The sequence below is a fragment of the Microcaecilia unicolor genome, chromosome 11 (genome assembly GCF_901765095.1).
Source record: "Microcaecilia unicolor chromosome 11, aMicUni1.1, whole genome shotgun sequence".
In the NCBI taxonomy this organism is placed as follows: domain Eukaryota; kingdom Metazoa; phylum Chordata; class Amphibia; order Gymnophiona; family Siphonopidae; genus Microcaecilia; species Microcaecilia unicolor.
This window is the reverse complement of record NC_044041.1, coordinates 58,275,838-58,294,516: the sequence shown is the minus strand read 5'-3', so window position 1 is coordinate 58,294,516 and position 18,679 is coordinate 58,275,838. Positions and strand designations below refer to the sequence as shown.

Below are 18,679 nucleotides of genomic sequence, written 5' to 3'. Positions count from 1 at the left end.
AAGAAGTCTTGACTATGGCCACTGAACATTTGGTCTTGCTCTTACACAAATGCTTTCAGAATGCATAACTACAACTCACAGTTTTGTAAAATTATCCCACCTGTTCCTCTTCTCCACTTCAGCTACAAGCTCATCGGTTGAGAATTGACCCCTCACAACTGTGATCAGATTTTTAATAATATCTTCAGAACAATCCACATCCAGTAGCCCTCCTACCACTGCTGGGATACGGCTGGGATTCACCTGCAATATAAAAGTACAGCACTGGACACTCAAACGGACCATATTGCTGTTGCACTCCAGGAATACTGCAGTACAAAGCAGAACAAAGAACCAAAACAGGTGGAACCCACCAGCTTTCTCCATGAAGAATAGACATGAAAGAAATTAAGGAACCCTAGATGAGATAATATATAAGCACCTCTCAGACTTCATGTGCAACTTTCTTTAAAATTAGTCCCCCTATTTTCTAACTCCTCTAACTCTCTGTGTTGACATTGTGCCATACTTTGAATATTTTTACTGCCATAATTGTCTATTGCTTATGTTTGACTTATTCTTGCTGTACACTGCCTTGAGTGAATTCCTTCAAAAAGGCAGTAAAAAAAAAAAAATCCAAATAAATAAATACACACACAGTACTCTTAAGAAGTAGAAAGTAAACTGCAAAACACACAGCTTCCCAGTAAGTGATAAAGGCCCAAATATGCAGGTTCATGTACTAGTTGAAAAAACATCAGGCAGATTTCGTCTGTGCTGGACTCACCTTCTGCACATAAATCTCAATGTACTTCTGCAGGTTGTTGCGGTAGAGGTACAGAACCAGATCATGCACAAAGTCAAACCTGTCACAAACGATGATTAGTGGGAGTTGGTCTGTGAGCTTGGCCTCCTGCATGATTCCAGGAAAAGAATAAAGCAGATAAATTTGAGTTAGTTGGGGTGTCAGGATGGTAGCACCTAGATAAAGGACAGATGGAGGATAGAGCCTGCAGAACAAGCTGCAGTTTTCTCCTTCATAAGTTAATAACTCAAGCAAATTACTATGCCCAGTACTCATGTCCTGACAAGCCAGTATATTCAATATGATTTCTCATCAGAATAGAAGTAAGCTGCAGTACAGTTGCAGTTTAACTGCTAGGCTTTACAGAAAGAACGATCACAGCAGTTTACAATAATAAAAACAAAACCACTAAAATCAAATCAGAAAAGAACTATATAATCAGATAGAAAAGTCACAATCATACAAGACAACCTTAACACACCCAAACAGATACCCAGAGCCTAAGAAAGAGTCTAAGGAAAGCAGGGGAGAGTCAGGGCAGAAGCTTTCCAATAACATCCTATTCTCAAAGCCAACATAATGTAGGTAAACTGAAAATCAAACACTTCCCATTGAAAAGGACTCCATCCTTCCAGTCCTTCACTACAAAATAATTCTGCAGGATAGTAGAGCATAAGGAAAAATTAGGTCTTACCTAAATTTTCTTTCCATTAGTCCTTCCCACTATTCCAGAACCTGCGGAATAGTTGTGTCCCTCAACCAGCAGGTGGACATAGAGAACTGAGCTGAGATATCTCCCTTGGCATCCAGTCCAGCTCCTCAATATTGACATTGACACAGATGTTATTTGACTCTACTTTGTACCGACTAAACACCTCAGAAACCTTGGTCAGGCCTCTGGAATAACAGTAAGGGAGGAGCTTCGGGTGAAGGGCTCTTTGCAGGCCTAAGATTGGTACTTCTATATGCAGGTGTCATTATGTGAGTACATACCTGCGTAGCTCTAAATGAGAATGCAGTGGACTTGATTACGGAAACGTGTACTCTTATTAGACAGCAGGGCGAGTCTGTCCTTTTATCAGATCGGTTTGAGTAGCTTAGACCCTCCCTGGGACTACGAATCAACGGATACCGAATGGAATAGTAAGCTTGCAAAGTGAGCGCACCTCGGGGGACTGTGTCTTCTGATGAAGCTGACTAGGTCGTCTCTGCTAAAGGACCAACAATATAAATTCTTGATGTGTACGTATCTTTCACCACAGTGGGCATGTTGCGCGAAGATAGCACGTTCTACTGAATGTCCTTGATGCAGTGTTTGTCCAGAACATATGATTCATATATTCTGGCAATGTGATAAGATTCAGACTTTTGGAGGACAGCTGTATCTTTCTTACTAGCTGGTCTGGGTAAGCGTATTCTGATGAAGCACGGATGTAGTACTGTTTTCTAATTTTATTTCACTGAGCACCACTAGAAGTATGAATATTTTACTGCATGAGAGTTTTCTATTAGCAAGAAAATTAATTTTGAAAAGTTGGAGAGTCCTCTTCACCATCTGTAATGGAATGGAGAAATAAGCAGTATCAGTTGATGTGGTGGAAACAGCTGGATATAAAACAGGGTCTCCACAAGCTTGGCGGATGTTTCAACAAATTTGGTCTCCAATCTGGAACAGACTTCCACACAGATCACGCAGTCTTTTGCTGAACTTATAATATTTAGAGCACTAAGGGAGGGATGAGGTGGGTGGGTTAGACTGTTTTTCCATTTCTGCTAGTCCAAAGACTACCATGAAGAAAATGTGGTGGGTATTCGGGGATTAGTATTTTACTTTGATTTTGGACGGGGGAGGGGGGGGTTGGGAATAAGGGGAGTTCTGTTATATATAAAGTATTTTCTGGTAAAGTGTCAGTTTGATATATATTGTTCTCCTTCTGTTTTCATTTTCTTAATTAAAATGAAAATCATTTATTAATTAAAATTTAAAAAAAATAAAAAAGGGTTATGGGGTGATCCGGGAAATTACAGACAGTAAGCCTGATGTCCGTGCTGGGCAAAATAATGGAAACTATTATAAAGAATAAAATTAGGGAACATATAAACATGGTTCCTTTGAATTCATCCCGCTCCGAACCATTATTATACATTTTCTCTTTTTCACAACACTTCACCCAACTTACACCCTCTTCCATTCCCTACCTCTACCACTTTCCTCCCTTATCCTTTCTTAGTCCACCTCTTTATGTATTATATTCAAATGTTTTATCCATTTTGTGCTATCTTGTAAATTTGTTTTTAATCTTGTAAATTTGTTTTTTTTATGTAAGCCGCATTGAGCCTGCTACAGGTGGGAAAGCGCGGGTTATAAATGTTACAATACAATCGGCATGGATTCAGCCAAGGGAAGTCTTGTCTCACTAATTTGCTTCATTTCTTTGAAGACGTGAATAAACATGTGGATAAAGATGAGCCAGTTGTTTTAGTGTATCTAGGTTTTCAAAACCTTTTGACAAAGTTCCTCATGAGAGATTCCTGAGAAAATTAGAGTCAATGTTCCATTGTAGATTAGGAAATAGTTATTGGACAGAAAACAGAGGGTAGGGTTAAATTGCCATTTTGCTCAATGGAGGAGGTTAAATAGCAGCATACTGCAGGGATCTGTACTGGGACCAATTTATAAATTATCTGGAAATTGTAACGACAAGCAAGGTGATTAAATTTGCACGACACAAAACTATTCAAAGTTGTTAAAACATATGCGGAGTTTGAAAAATTGCAAGACCACCTTAGGAAATTGGAAAGTTAGGCATCCAAATCGTAGATTAAATTCAATGTGGACAAATGCAAAGCGATGCACATTGGGAAGAATAATCTGAATCAGTTTCCTGATGCTAGGCTCCACCTTGGGGGTCAGCACCCAAGAAAAAGATCTAGGTGTCCCTGTAGATAATACGCCAATATCTTCAGTCTAGTGTGTGGCAGCAGCCAAAATAGCAAACAGGATGCTAGGAATTATTAGGAAAGGGATGATAAATAAGACCAAGAATACTACAATGCCTTTGTATCACTCCATGGTATGACCTCACCTCGAGTATTAAATTCAATTCTGGTCACCATATTGCAAGATATAGCAGAATTTAAAGAAAAGTGACCAAAATGATAAAGGGGATGGAATGCCTCTAATATGAGGAAAGGCTAGAGAGGTTAGGGCTCTTCAGCTTGGAAAAGAGACCGCTGAGAGGAGACTGAGGTCTACAGAGTGGTGCAGAATGAGTAAAAGAGTAAAAAGAATTAATTTGCTTCTAAAGTGCAAAGACTAGGGAACTCAACAACTAGTTAAGCTCTGAAACTCATTGTCAGAAGATGTGGTAACAGCAGTTAGCATACCTGGGTTTAAAAAAAGGTTTTACAAGGTCCTGGAGGACACGTCTATAATCTACTATTGAGACAGACATGGGGAAACCACTGCTTACCCTGAGATTGTTGCTATTATTTGGGTTTCTGCCAGGTACTTGTGACCTGATTGGCAACTGCAGGAAAAAAAGACATTACTGGTATGATCCAGTATGACTATTCTTATGTTCACATTCAAGGACCCAGTAATGTGAGTTGCCAAGAAGCTGAGATTAAAAGATGGCATATCAGAGCAAGTGTTTCAGCAGAAATATACCTCATTAAAGGAAGCCCTTGAATTATTTAAAGAACAGTTAAGGAAATCGAAAATTAAAAATTGAACAGAGATAAAAATGACTATGCCAAACAAACTGTGTATCCATGGACAAAAACTCGTGTGAATCATGACAACACACGATCAGATCTCAGTAGTGGTGAATCCGTTTCTAAACGAGTGACCTTTGAATTTTCGGACAGTATGTCCAGCGGTAGTGAGCAAGACACTTTTTTAGACAACAGACAAGGAACGAGATCGCGAGGCAGGAGAGGGCGCAGAGGAACATACCGGGGGCAATCCAGGTCCAGACCACAAACACGGTCACAATTTTAAATAGGGACAATGTGGTGAATCTTTCAGATACCCCTTTAACTACTGCCCAAATATCGTTACTATCGAAGGGTTTATCATTCGTACCTCGTAACAGCTTTGACCTTTTCCAATTTCGGGTAGACCTGGAGAAATTCATTAGGAATCTGCAATTAAAGATTTATTTTTCAGGCTCCACTATCTGTGAACCACAATCACGAGTAATGAATAAATCCCAATGGTCCCCACCCATACCCTTAGATCCAACTGTAAATGCCTTCAAGCAGATGGTTCTACGTGATATTCAAAAACTTTTTGATAAGAAACCATTCTATACTCGAGATAATCTGTCGAAGAATGAACGAAGTGCTCTCAAAGAATTAAAGAACAATCCCGCTATTATCATCAAGAGGGCTGACAAAGGCGGAGCGGTTGTGGTACTAAACAAAGTGCAATACCTAACTGAAGCAAGTACTCAACTTGCAGATCAGACGTCCTATGTGGAACTACAGCATGACTGCACCACACAAATACAACTTTTGATCCAAGATATTACCAAAGAAGGCCTGGAAGTGGGCTTTTTGACTAACAAAGAATTTCAATTTTTGAACAATAAAACTCCCACTATACCGGTCATGTATTTATTACCAAAAATACATAAAGATCTCAAAAAGCCCCCAGGCAGACCAATTATTTCCTCTAGAGGTTCTCTCTTAGAGCCCCTCTCCATTTATTTAGATTCATTTTTGAAAGATAGGGTTCCACTATGTCCCTCATACATCAAGGATACTAATCACTTTTTACAGATTTTGAGAGATATAGATGTACCACATACGCAATACATAATGGCAACCTTTGACATCAAATCTCTATACACTATGATTCCACAAGATGAGTTAATTGAAGTAGTGCTCATGGTGCTTGAAGGGAGACAGAGACCTCATGAGGTCCCGACTAAATTTCTGATGTCACTATTGAAGGTGGCTCTCTGTAAAAAATTTTTCAAATTCGGTAACAGCTTATACCTTCAGACCTCAGGTGTGGCCATGGGTGCGACTTTTGCTCCGACTCTGGCCAACCTTTATATGGCAGCATTTGAAAATAAATGGTTACAGACTTCTCCCCATAACCACAATATAGTGCTATGGCGCAGATATATTGACGTAATAGATTTTCAAACATGGTTAAACAATTGTCATCCTCGGATTCAGTTCACTGTGACTTTTTCAGATAACAACATTCATTTCCTTGATGTAGAAATCACTTTGAGGGACAGTGGTTTTCAAACTAAGGTATATACCAAATCTACAGATAGGAATTCTATCCTAGAATATGGTAGCTGTCATCCTAAAACCCTCCGCCAAAGTTTGCCGTTCTCACAATTTTTACGATTCAAACGGATCTGTACAGATGAATCGGAATTCCGCCAGCAAGCCCACACATTTAGCTCTAAACTACTACAACGAAACTATCCTAAAGCAGTTTTGAATAAAGCTTACACGAGGGCCAAATATGTGAACCGCGACTTGCTCTTACAGAATATGACACCAGATCCACAAGAAGATCCTATGATGACCTTTATTATGAGATATGTACAAGGAGGAGAAGCCGCTACACACATTATCAAACAGCACTGGGATATCATGCGTGCCCATCCCATTTTCGAAAATTGCCGCTTGAGGATGGCTTTCTCTCGTGCACGCAACCTTAGTGAAATTTTAAGTCCGGCTGATTTGCCAGATTTTACAACCACTGGGCTCAACATGCATGGCAGTCACAAAAAATGTAATAGAAATGGATGCAAAACATGCCCAATGACTATCGAGACAGCCAGCTTCCACCATAATGGTCAGACAGTTCAACTTAAACATCAAACGACCTGCCGTACTACTCACATTATTTATTACATTAGATGTCCATGCGATGATATACATTGGTAAATCCAATAGATCCTTGAATGCAAGAATGGTTGAACATAGATCTAGAATTTCTGCCCGTACTATTGGAGCTCCGCTTGTCCAACATTGCATTTTGAATCAGCACTCGATTGAATCTTTAAGATGCATGGTGATTGACTGTATTATGCCTAATGCTCGTGGAGGCAACATTAATAGACTATTGTTACAGAAAGAAACTCAATGGATTTTTCGTTTGAACACAGTAGAGCCTCAGGGCTTGAATGCTCATCTACATTGGAACTGTTTCTTTTAATTTCATTCATCTACACGATCAGCTGTTCATGACGTGACCTCAAGGGGTGGAGCCTATAAGAGATATAACTACAACGCCAACGCCATTTTGGATTGGCGATATACCGACATTAGTCATTGTTGCAGTGAGTCCTGACGCCAGGTGTTTATAGCAAGTAAGCGTTAGCTAAGTTGTTATTAATACTAATAAGTTTTTCTCCGTTTTTCAGAAATTTATGCCCTTGACAAAGCAAGAGACCGCGAAACAGGGTCCTGTCGGGCTTACAACATTATCGGAGTTGCCAATGAGGTTTCACAATGTCAAGGTGAAACCCGATGAGCTCCAGCCGTAGAAGATACTAGATAGCGCTTGGAGCTCTCAAGTTAAGTGGATTTTGTGCATTATTTGCTTATTTATTGCAATAATGTTTAATTTTTGAATTTTGTGAACAGTAGTACACATTGATATTCCTGTGCCTAGATATCTATGTTTTCATTCAATCAATGAAAAATCAGTGAATAACAAAGAGGCACTTAAGCTTATTTATATGAGCACTATTTGGTACTACTGGCTGGCTGGAGGTGTTCAATGATTACAAATATATACAGACCTGTGAGCCATAACAGCAGTTGGCATACATGGACACTCTGGATGTTATGAGATAACCTCTTCAGTCGTTAGATTTTTTATTGCAATACATTTACTTTGTCTATTCTAGAAATAAGCAGTGGATTTTCCCCAAGACCATTTTAATAATGGCTTACAGACTTTTCTTTTAGGAAGTTATCCAAACCTTTTTTAAACCCCACTAATCTAACTGCTTTTACTACAATCTCTGGCAACAAATTCCAGAGTTTAACTACACGCTGAGTGAAGAAATATAGAGAAGAAATATTTTCTCCGATTCATTTTAAATTTACTACTTTGTAACTTCATTGCATGCACCTTACTTCTAATATTTCTGGAAAGAGTAAACAATTCACATCTACCAATTCCAATCCATTCATTCATTATTTACTTTTTTATTATTTGTATTAGAATTTTGAGAGATCAAACACATTTGTCCAACATTAACAGCAAACACAGTTAGCAAAAACAGAACTCAGTGACCGACCACTCCAACAAACCGAACTAGAATGTCCAATCTTCCATGTTTTTGTTTGAAATAAGGTCACAATACAGTAAGACAATCTTTGTAACTTTTACAACAGACCAAAAGTAACCACCCCCACTCCCAACCTCCTCTCTCCCCGGTGGATGAGGACAACATATAACCAACAGCTGTATGTCGTCCAAATTCCCCTGTATTATTTTTTTTTGTTAGTTTTGTCCTTTGCTGTCCTCCCCTCCCCCTCCCTTATCATTACACAGAGCACGGCTGTATAAAAGGGGCCCAAACATTTCCCCATCTTGCTTGTGTTCGTCTTTTGATTGCAGTCAATCTTTCCATGTCACAAATGTACCATAGTTTAGAAATCCATCCCAACAAGGAAGGCACTGACCTTTTCTTCCTGTGCTTAGCCAGATTTAGGTGAGCAGCTTGACAAGCATAACATACCAGATTTGACTGATTTTGAGAGAGCCCAGATGGCCTCTTGCCAAATAAAAACATCGCTGGATGCCACTGGACCCCACCACCTAGCCAACCCTGCAAGCGAGCCTGAACTGCCTTCCAATAAGCCCTTGCTTTGGGGCAAGACCACGACAGGTGACCCCATAGTCCCCTTTTCCAGACATCAACGCCAACAAGAAGGCAAAACTCCAGAGAACATATAATGTAGCCTAACTGGGGTGAGGTATCAGTGATAAAGTACCTTGACCACATTTTCCTTAACAGGGACAGCAATAGTGGATTTCAATAATGCTTTTTCCATGGTAAGCCAATCAGGAGCTATAACTAACCCCGGTTCCAGCTCCCAATTAGCCCTATGGAGTTGGTATCCGGGATTAATCCATTCATTATTTTATAGACCTCTATCTTATCTCCCCTCAGCCGTCTTTTCTCCAAGCTGAAGAGCCCTAGCCACTTTAGCCTTTCCTCATAGGGAAGTCTTCCCATCCCCTTTATCATTTTTGTTGCCCTTCTCTATACCTTTTCTAATGCCAATTTATCTTTTTTTGAGATGCAGTGACCAGAATTGAACACAATATTCGAGGTGCAGTCACAAATGCATTATAACGTCCTCATTTTTGTTTTCCATTCCTTTCCTAATATTTAGCATTCTATTTGCTTCCTTAGCCGCTACCACACACTGAGCAGAGGGTTTCAATGTATCATCAACGATGACACCTAGATCCCCTGCCTGGTCGATGACTCCTAACGTGGAACCTTGTGGTACGTAACTATAATTTAGGTTCCTCTTTCCCACATGCACCACTTTGCACTTGCTCACATTAAACGTCATCTGCCATTTAAACACCCAGTCTTGTAAGCTCCTCTTGTAATTTTTCACAATCCTCTTGCAATTGAACAACTTAGAATAAACTTTGTGTTGTCAGCAATTTTAATTACCTCACTAGTTACTCCCATCTCTAGATCATTTATAAATATGTTAAAAAGCAGCGGTCCCAGCACAGACCCCTGGGGAACCCCACTATCTACCTTTTTCCATTGGCCTGGATTGGCCGTTGTCGTGGACAGGATGCTGGGCTCGATGGACCCTTGGTTTTTTCCCAGTGTGGCATTACTTTTGTACTTATGAGAATACTGACCATTTAACCCTAGTAGTAGTAACCAGTTATTAATCCACAATAGAACACTACCTCCTATCCCATGATTCTCCAATTTCCTCTGGAGTCTTTCATGAAGTACTTTGTCAAACGCCTGTTGAAAATCCAGATACACAATATCGACCGACTCACCTTTAGTCAAATGTTTGTTCACCCCTTCAAAGAAATGTAATAGATTGGTGAGGCAAGATTTCCCATCACTGAATCCATGTTGGCTTTGTCTCATTAATCCATGCTTTTGAATATGCTCTGTGATTTTGTTCTATATAATAGCCTCTACCATTTTGCCCGGCACCGACGTCAAGCTCACTGGTCTATTATTTCCCAGATCACTTCTTGAACCTTTTTTAAAAAATCGGCGTTACATTGGCCACCCTCCAATCTTCCGGTACAATGCTTGAGTTTAAAGTACATATTAGTAACAATAGTTCTACAAGTTCATTTTTCAATTCTATCAGTACTCTGGAATGAATATCATCCAGTCTAGAGGCTTTCAGCTTATCCTCTAGCAACCGCTGAGAGTTTCCCCCAGTTCTTACATCAAGTTACCAAGATCTTCTCCAAATAAGCCGCATTGAGCCTGTCATATTGGGAAAGCGCGGGGTACAAATGTAACAAAAAAAAAATAGCCACTTACCGCGAAAGAGAAGTTTAACTAGATGCGAGTTTCACATGGCATCTGCTGCAACCAAAGTTATTGATGAGCCATAAAGGTCAAAGATATGTGGGCCATAACCTATGACTTAAAACAGCATCTGCCAAGTAGGCGGACTCCGCTTCCAGCTGGGCGGTATTACGACTGTTTTGTGTTGCTGCTCCCCCTCCTCTAATGGCTCCTCTGAATAGACTAAGGCCACATCTGTTAAGGAGGGAGAAGCAGAGATCCTCTTGGGAGCTGGAGAGGAAATGGGGTGAGAAACTGAAGCACCTTGCAGCAACCTTTCCCTGCTTCAGTAAATAGGCTTGGTGTAAGAGCAATATAAACTCCAGAGAAAACTAATATCCCGATGAAGCTGAATGCTCTATCAGGCGCTGAGGCTGTAAAACGGCAGCTGTGCTCTGCGAGTTATCAGCCAGAGGCTACTCCTCACTGCCAGTTTGCCCTGACAAATTGGTGTCTGTTCCCATGCACTCCTACATCAAACTGCGTACCGGCCCTTCCAGAGAACCCAGCATATTCGAATGCTGCACTGAATCCGAAGATGTGCTGCTGATGACCGTTTTCTCGATGTCCTGCAGGATTCCAAGCTTGCATACACTACAATGCCAGCTGGCTGGTCCCACAGTGGGAACACCACTTAATTGCCTCTGTGGGAGTACGACATATCTCAAGTGCTGAGTCAGGATACCTCCCCTACACCAAGTAGAACTTGCAGCCCTCCAAGCAGTTCTGAGTCAAATTTTAGTTGGACTTACCACTGCTGGCTGCTCCCCCACAAGCTCATAGTCTCCATGAGTCTTAACCAGAAACAGGAGAGCTCCACAGAAAACAGAGGAGAGGTGAAGGGAGGGCAGCAGTAAATTTGTGGAGTACCACAGGCAGGGATCTGAAGACCTCCAGATATGACTCTGCAGACTCGAGCCACCCGCAAAGCTCAACTGGGGCCAGCTGACCAACTGGACCAGGAGCAAATTACTCAGAACCAGAGGCTAAAAAGTGTGTCCATCCACCTGCTGGATATAGAAAATACTGAGGAGTTGGACTGGATGCTAACAGAGAGATGTGTCAGCTCAGTTTTCAATTCTCTATCTCCACCTGCTAGTTGATGGACACAACTATGCCACAGGTTCTGGAATAGTGGGAATCTACATAATGGAATATTAAATTTAACTGCTCATCTGGAATCATATTGGCACTCAGGGCCCGATGCTCAAAGCAAACCGGGCACGCAAATTTCATTTAGACTGGTTTTAGCCAGACTAAATGAAACATTATTTTGCATGTAATGCACAGAGGCTTTCAGACACTGCTTTACCATGCACAGAAGCAGTGACCAAAAGTCCTATGTTAATGAGTTTGCTAGTATTAAAATGAGCTCATTAGCGATTCCATATAATGCACAAACAATGCACAGAAAACCCCTGCCCTAATGAGTAAAAAAAACAGACAGCTCTGGAGCTGTCAATAATGTCCCATGCTAACTTTCGTATCAGTGCCTGAGCCAAAGTCACACCGTGGTCCCTTAACCCAAACACTTCCTGAACCTGAGCCCAAGCCTCCTTTGCCCCAACCAAAAAGAATCTCGTGGTCCGGTGGACCCCTCCTGATCCCCCCCTTATATAGTACTTAAGCCCTCCCAGTGTATCCCAGAATGCAATGAGTAGGGGCTGGGTGCTGCCCATTTTAACAAGGGCAGACCAAGAGGCGGTAGGCATTCTTCCTGCCTCCAACAAAGGTATATGGGGGGGGGGGGGGTGTCAGACCCCTGCGCCAGGAACATTCAGACCCCTTCACCGACCAATGTTCAACACCAACAGCATACATATAATTTGCATAGTGTTAGTGTTGAACATTGGTTGGTAATTCCGAGTCAGTGCTTCAGCAGGTGTTTTCCAGTGCTGTTTCCTATAGCACTGGGATTTGGTGCATCTAGCCCTCAGTGAATGCATATAAATAAATCCCCCATGTGTAGCTACTTGTCAACTTCCCAATCCCTTTGCTCTTTATAGATATGCCCCCTTACCTAATGATTTCATAAAATGGAACAAAGATTAGAATATCTTCTTCCTGCAATCAATCATTCAATCGCTTTCTATAAAAGCCCTTTGTATGAAACTACCTACAAATTCATATTAGGATCATGCTCCTAAAATGGCTCCCCTCACCCAACTCCACCCACCCAAGTATGTCATGACATTAGCCTGATGGCTATACTCTTTAACTAGAGGTCAGAACGTGCCTTGAGGAAGTTCTTCACCCGCTCAGGGTTATAGCAGTTGCTCTCCCGGCAGATGCGTTCCACCTCCTTTATCTGTCCAGTCTTGCAAGCAGCCTGGATGTATTTGAAGTGGACATCAGGGTCTTGACTAAAGTTTACAATGGAGCCCAGGAAATAGAAGAGCCCTAGGAGAACAGATCAACTGCTTACTGCTGAGATAGCTGCCAGTCACCACATCTGGGGCAAACTGCTCTCAATTAGATATTAGAGGACTACATAGAATCCAAGGAGTTAGAGGAAAAGGGAGGGAGAAAAAAAGAAAAGGAGTGAAAAGGGAGCATGAAGGACTGCTAAATCATTGCTGAACAGACAGCATGGGTTATTTTGGTCTTTATTTCTATCATTTACTGTCACTATGCTTTCTCCAACAAAGAGGGAAGTGGAATCCAAGTAAGCTATGGGACATTCTTTTCATAATATACAATGACTGGAGTCATAGGCATGAGGCAGTCTATCAACTCGACAGGGTTGCTGAACAGAGAGGAATTGCACTTTAAACTCCTGGTGTCACAATGTTTCTCAATGCTGTCCAAGGTCAAAAAAAGGGATGGACCCTCTTCAATCCCCCCCAGGGCCCAAGATGTCCCAGAAACCAAACCAAAATAAAAAGTCCTAATAAACTTCTAATATAATAAACCTTCAAAAATTAAAGCGTGCTACTCATCATTTTGTGTGTTTATTGTAATCTGCCTAGGTTATAGGTGGACTATAATTTTTTTTACAATAAATAAAAACAAATAGTAAAGAAAAAGCACACACTAGTGAAAACTGGCAGATCACACAGCAACAATACTCAATGCCAGTACGGCCCACATAGCTAACTCATATACCTTCATAGCTCTTGAAAGATTCAAAGAGTTCCACTAGGGTCTGGGTGCCCAACTGTTCATGATACTTGGATGCTACCTGCACACACAGCTGTAGGTTCTGACGGATGTTGGCATTCAGCATAGCACGCAGGCACTCAACTGAATCCTCCACAGACAGTGAGCCAAAGAAGTTAACCAGCCACTGAGAAGGAAAGAAAAAGATGCTAGGGATGTTGATGAGATCTTCATCTGACACATCCTATCCTCGTTCACTAAGTGGCAAACATCCAGCTCATGTGAGCTCACTTTAGTTTAAACCATCTTCTCACACATGCTACATCTTACTTGTTAAATCCTGTAACTCTACTATTCAACTTCATGACAAAAATAAGCAGTTGATATTCAAAACAGTTTTCACAGCATATGAAAAAGATTATTGGTAAGATGCAGTGGGTTATGAGACAGCATCCTTTCTAACAATGCACTGCACCTGGATACACACAAATCACCACACTAAAAGGACAAACAGCAGAGAAAAAATTATAAAACAAGGGAATCCAGAACCGAAACATTTTTCTCACAAAAGAATCCTGCTTGGATTGGTTGCATGTGTATGTCCACTTCTTTTCTGTATGTCTAGAGCAGGAATGGGCTAACTATGGCTCAAACCAAAAACGGCCCACTAGCATGTTTTTCTTTGGCCTGCTTCAAACTATGAAAATAGCAATACCTCTGACCTGACACTGACAACTGCTCTTGTGATATTATTCAAAAGTGTGAAATGTCCATCCTTGATATGCTTACATTTCACTTGCCAAAAAGTGGTCATTTTGAGCATTATGTAATGCCTTTGGAAAAACCATCTGCACAGCTAGCGTGGGAGGACTGAAGGTAACTGCAAGATTTTGGCAAAAATTCAGACTGCTGACCTGGTCAGCAGGGAACCTCACCATTGCTGATATAGCCAGAATACTTGCTCTTCACTTCCCTTCTCGAGCAGATCGAGTCCCTCGTGTTGGCTCCTAGCTTCTGCATATAAATAACCACCCATGACTCTGGTTACTAACATGCTTCAGCAGAATGATCATAATGCTGTAAAGACTACTGGTTTGAACAAACGAGCATTTTTTTTAAAAGACTTACATTCACCCCTTTGCCTCAGACCTCCACTAGGATCAGGGAGAGACTTTCCACTCCTTAGATCCTGATGTGATCTTTGTGCCACATTTTGCCCACATCTGGTCTAGACTCTTGCATCAAAGCAAGTCAACTATCCATTTCTGGCCTTCAAGTGTACAATAGTAAAAGCCCAAGTTACCTCAGGATTCAGGAGATGAACATGCACAACAGCACGCTTAATGTCATAGAGATCGGTGTAATGTTCCAGGGCTCTTTGCAGTAGGCCTGCCTTCTCACACAGTTGAGCAATGTGAGCACGGTCATAGTGCGTAAACATCTGGTTTCCTAGGATGGCATCTGCAACCTAGGAAAGTAATCTTCTTTAGAATAAGAATGTAGGACTGAAGTGGCTGTTGATAGTTCTCACACACTCAGTAACAGGAAATGGTTTTCTCCAGCAGCATTGAATAGGAGATGGGTTTGAATACTAGTGAACAATACATTTAAATTTACCTCACGCAAATTCACTGAAGGTATCACCAGGACAGGTTTTGAAACTATTTAACAACATGCTTTAAAAGAGGAGGGTAACACACTTCAGAATAAGCGGTACCTGTGGAGCATGGATGAGGTTCATTTCCAGCAGGCGGGTCTGCAGATGGCCTTCTGTGGGTCTGTTATTTTTCAGAGCATCTAGGAGGAAGGATGTGCACTGCTGGATCAGGTTATTCTCCATGAACACATCCACAATCTGAGATGCAATAGCAAGAAAAAGTGTGTCAGCACCCCTGTGAACACAGGCTCCAGCTTCACTGCTGTAATGCATCTTTAAAACCATTTCTGCCACCTGCAGTCCTACATGCAGCAGATGACATAACCTAAATAAAAAAACACCATCATTTTTCCCCCACTAACTCTAAAAGGAAGAGATCATACCACACAGGAAAGGAAACATTTTGTCTTGCCTAATTTTCTTTCCTCGAGATCTACCAGATTAGTCTAGAATGGATAGGTTTTGTCTTTCTACCAATGAATGTTGACAGAACAAAGGTTTTTGAGCTCTACCCCACATAGGGCACCATGCAGCCACAAACTACTACTACTACTTATCATTTCTAAAGCACTTGGCATTTTTCTGTAGCAAGGCAAATGAGAGATCTCACCCAAATCATTCCCCAAAAACAGGGGAGATGGAGGTTTGTAGAACTTCTCAAAGAATACCCAGACCTCAAAATTTCCATATAACTGGCTAGGTGCCAATGACAACCAAACACCTCAAATGAGAACAGATTATACCAAAGTATGAAACTGGGTGGTACGCTGCACTGATTTGGGCAGACTCAAGGAAAACACATTAGCAGGCAGGACAAAATGTTCCTTTCCTTATCCACCACACCAGTCCAAAATGGATAGGATATAATACAGTAATCCGACCAAGTGGACTGGCTTCAGTAACGCCTGCTCTCAACATCCCTGCCCCAAAAGTCGCACTCTGATCCTATCTAGCAAGGACATCCAGCCTATAGTTTGCTGTTCTACTTCGCTCTTCAGTATTTCTGAAATAAAGCATTACATGGGAGATTGTCCTACATCCCTCTAGAAGTGGAAGTGGGGAAAAGGAGAATCCATAACTTCAACAACAAACGACCACAAACCTTAGAGAAAACTACTGAATTCCAGAGATAATTTTCCCCCGGACACAGAACAAACTAGAATTCTCAGCACTTCAGGGAGGGATTCTGGACTGATCTGGTAGGACTCAAAGAAAGAATATAAGCAAGTAAGACCAAAATGTTATCTTCCTTATTGCCCACCTGACCAGTCCAGAATGCTCTGGTGAAGACGCTGATTCCAGCCTAGGCTGCTTAGAGAAAATATGTAACACACAACCATGTTATTGCTTTAAAAATCAAAAACAAGAGTCCACAACACAACAAACGGGGTAGACCAATAAGGTTCCAAAGCATGTGGTTTATTGAACAGAAATTGGCTAAAATGACACAGTTCTGTGTTACGGCACCACATGTGCCTGCTTCAGGAGTCAAATAAATAAATTCTGTAAAACATATATATTATAAACAATGTAAAAAATGATGATGCCATAATGTATAAATATAAAAACAAACATGCAATATATTATATATCCTATATAATAATTTGCACCTCCGTCTGGATGCCTGGGTTCATAACACAGTTCCCATTGGTACGCCCTGGGGATGATGTCAGAGGGCGGACCAATGGGAAGTGAGAGGGAAGGGAACCCAGCACCAGCCACCGGAGGTGAGAAAAGAATCGCCCCCCCCCCAAGTTCCATGACGCCCCCCCTACCTCCCTCCCTCCTTCCACTCCCGTCCGAGTTCCATGGGCTCACTCCCGTCCGAGTTCCATGCCCCTCCCTTCTCCTCTGATTTCCACCGCCCAGCGCCTCCCTCCCTCTCTCTCTGTGGCCTCCGAGTGCAAGCAGGACGTGTGCGGCTGCCCCTGCCCTTCGTACGTGCCAGCTGTTCTTTAAAATTTTTTACCTCCTGCTCTGCCGTCAACAGTGAATTCCAGCACGCATGGACGGCACTTCAGACTGCCTTCGCTTCTGTTTCAGCTGTGCCTCTGGTCCCACCCTCATTTCCTGTTTGCGGAAGGGCGGGACCAGAGGAACAGCTGAAACATAAGCAAAAGCGAAGACAGTGTGAAGCACCATCTGTGCGTGCTCGACTTCACTGTTGCTGGTGAACCAGGAGGTAAAAAGTTTTTAAGAACAGCTGGCACTTACGAAGGGGCAAGGCAGCAGCACACGTCCTGCTTGTACTCGGAGGCCACAGAGAGAAAGGGAGAGAGACGCGGGGTTGTGGAACTCTGACAACAGTGGGTACATGGAACTTGGAGGGCACGGGAAGAGGAGGGGGCCATGGAACTCCGAGGGGAAGGGGGCTCGAACTCGGAGGACAGAGAGGGACGGACAAATGGGGGTGTGAAACTCCAAACACAGGGGTGCAGGGAACTCCCGGGGGGGGGGGGGGTTGGGGGAGCCCTTGCTAGTGCCCGTTTCATTTCACACAGAAACGGGCCTCTTTTACTATTAAAACAATAAGAATATAAATATCATACAAAGGCTGTGCAGGTAATTAAACACAAAAAATGTAACATTACAAATATAAAAAAAGTGTGTAAAAGAGTAATTTATCTATAAAACAAAAATAAATATATGGCTGAATTAATGTAGTCCTGTTCTATATAAATTACAAAATCTTTATTAGTGAAAACAAACCACTGCATTAAAAGAATTACCAAATAGTATCCCTGCAACTCACTCACACTGCCATCCACACCAGACTTATACCTTGATCACATATGTAAATCCCACAAAGAACATTGAACATAAACCCTAAATTGTGTGCTTATTGTGTTTTTTCTGTTTGCTGATATGTTATAGGTCAGTGATGGCGAACCTTTTAGAGACCAAGTGCCCAAACAGCAACCCAAAATCGATTTATCGCAAAGTGCCGGTACTCATTATGGGCGGGGTCACCACATATGACTCCACACCTATGATAGCCACACCCCTTACACCAGCCATGGCGCATATAAACAGACATCATTGAAAATATTATACTAGTATAGGAGAAAAAAATAACATGATTTTCTTCCATTATAAATCATTTCTGTAAGCTGTTACAGCTCCAGTATACCCAGTGCAAAATAAGACAGCAGATGTAAATTCTCAAATTGGACATATTCCAAACACTAAAATGAAAATAAAATGATTTTTCCTACCTTTGTTGTCTGGTGATTTTGTTTTTCTATCCATATTTGTTCTAGTCACTGATTCTGTTGTTCTTTATCTGTTCTCTTAACTCCGTTTCCAGGGCTTCCTTTCCATTGATTTCTTTACTTTTCTCCTTTCTTGTTCATTTCTTGCCCTCCATCCATGTCCAGCAACCCTCCTCTCCCCTCCAGCCACAAATGTCCAGCCACCCTCCTCTCCCCCCTGCCCTCCCTCCCAGCACCTGGCAGCACCCAGCCTCCCTCCCACCCAGCACCCACCATCAGGCCTCCCTCCCACCCAGCACCAGGCTTCCCTCCCACCCTCCCTCCAGAGCTTGAGAGACAGGGAAGGCCGAAGGCGCGTCGAGCG

At 41.9% G+C, this 18,679-nt stretch overlaps 1 protein-coding gene across 2 annotated transcripts in view; it reads right to left on the bottom strand.

Annotated features, from left to right (window-relative positions):
* CLTCL1 (clathrin heavy chain like 1) overlaps positions 1 to 18,679 on the bottom strand; it is a 181,913-nt gene that overhangs the window by 76,240 nt on the left and 86,994 nt on the right. For both annotated transcript variants that reach the window (XM_030217298.1, XM_030217299.1), the window contains exons 11-16: positions 15,164 to 15,301; positions 14,750 to 14,914; positions 13,453 to 13,633; positions 12,584 to 12,747; positions 767 to 892; positions 101 to 243 (exon numbers count right to left, since the gene is read on the bottom strand). In XM_030217298.1, the coding sequence (XP_030073158.1) occupies positions 101 to 243; positions 767 to 892; positions 12,584 to 12,747; positions 13,453 to 13,633; positions 14,750 to 14,914; positions 15,164 to 15,301 (917 nt within the window). The remainder of the gene's footprint in view (positions 1 to 100; positions 244 to 766; positions 893 to 12,583; positions 12,748 to 13,452; positions 13,634 to 14,749; positions 14,915 to 15,163; positions 15,302 to 18,679) is intronic.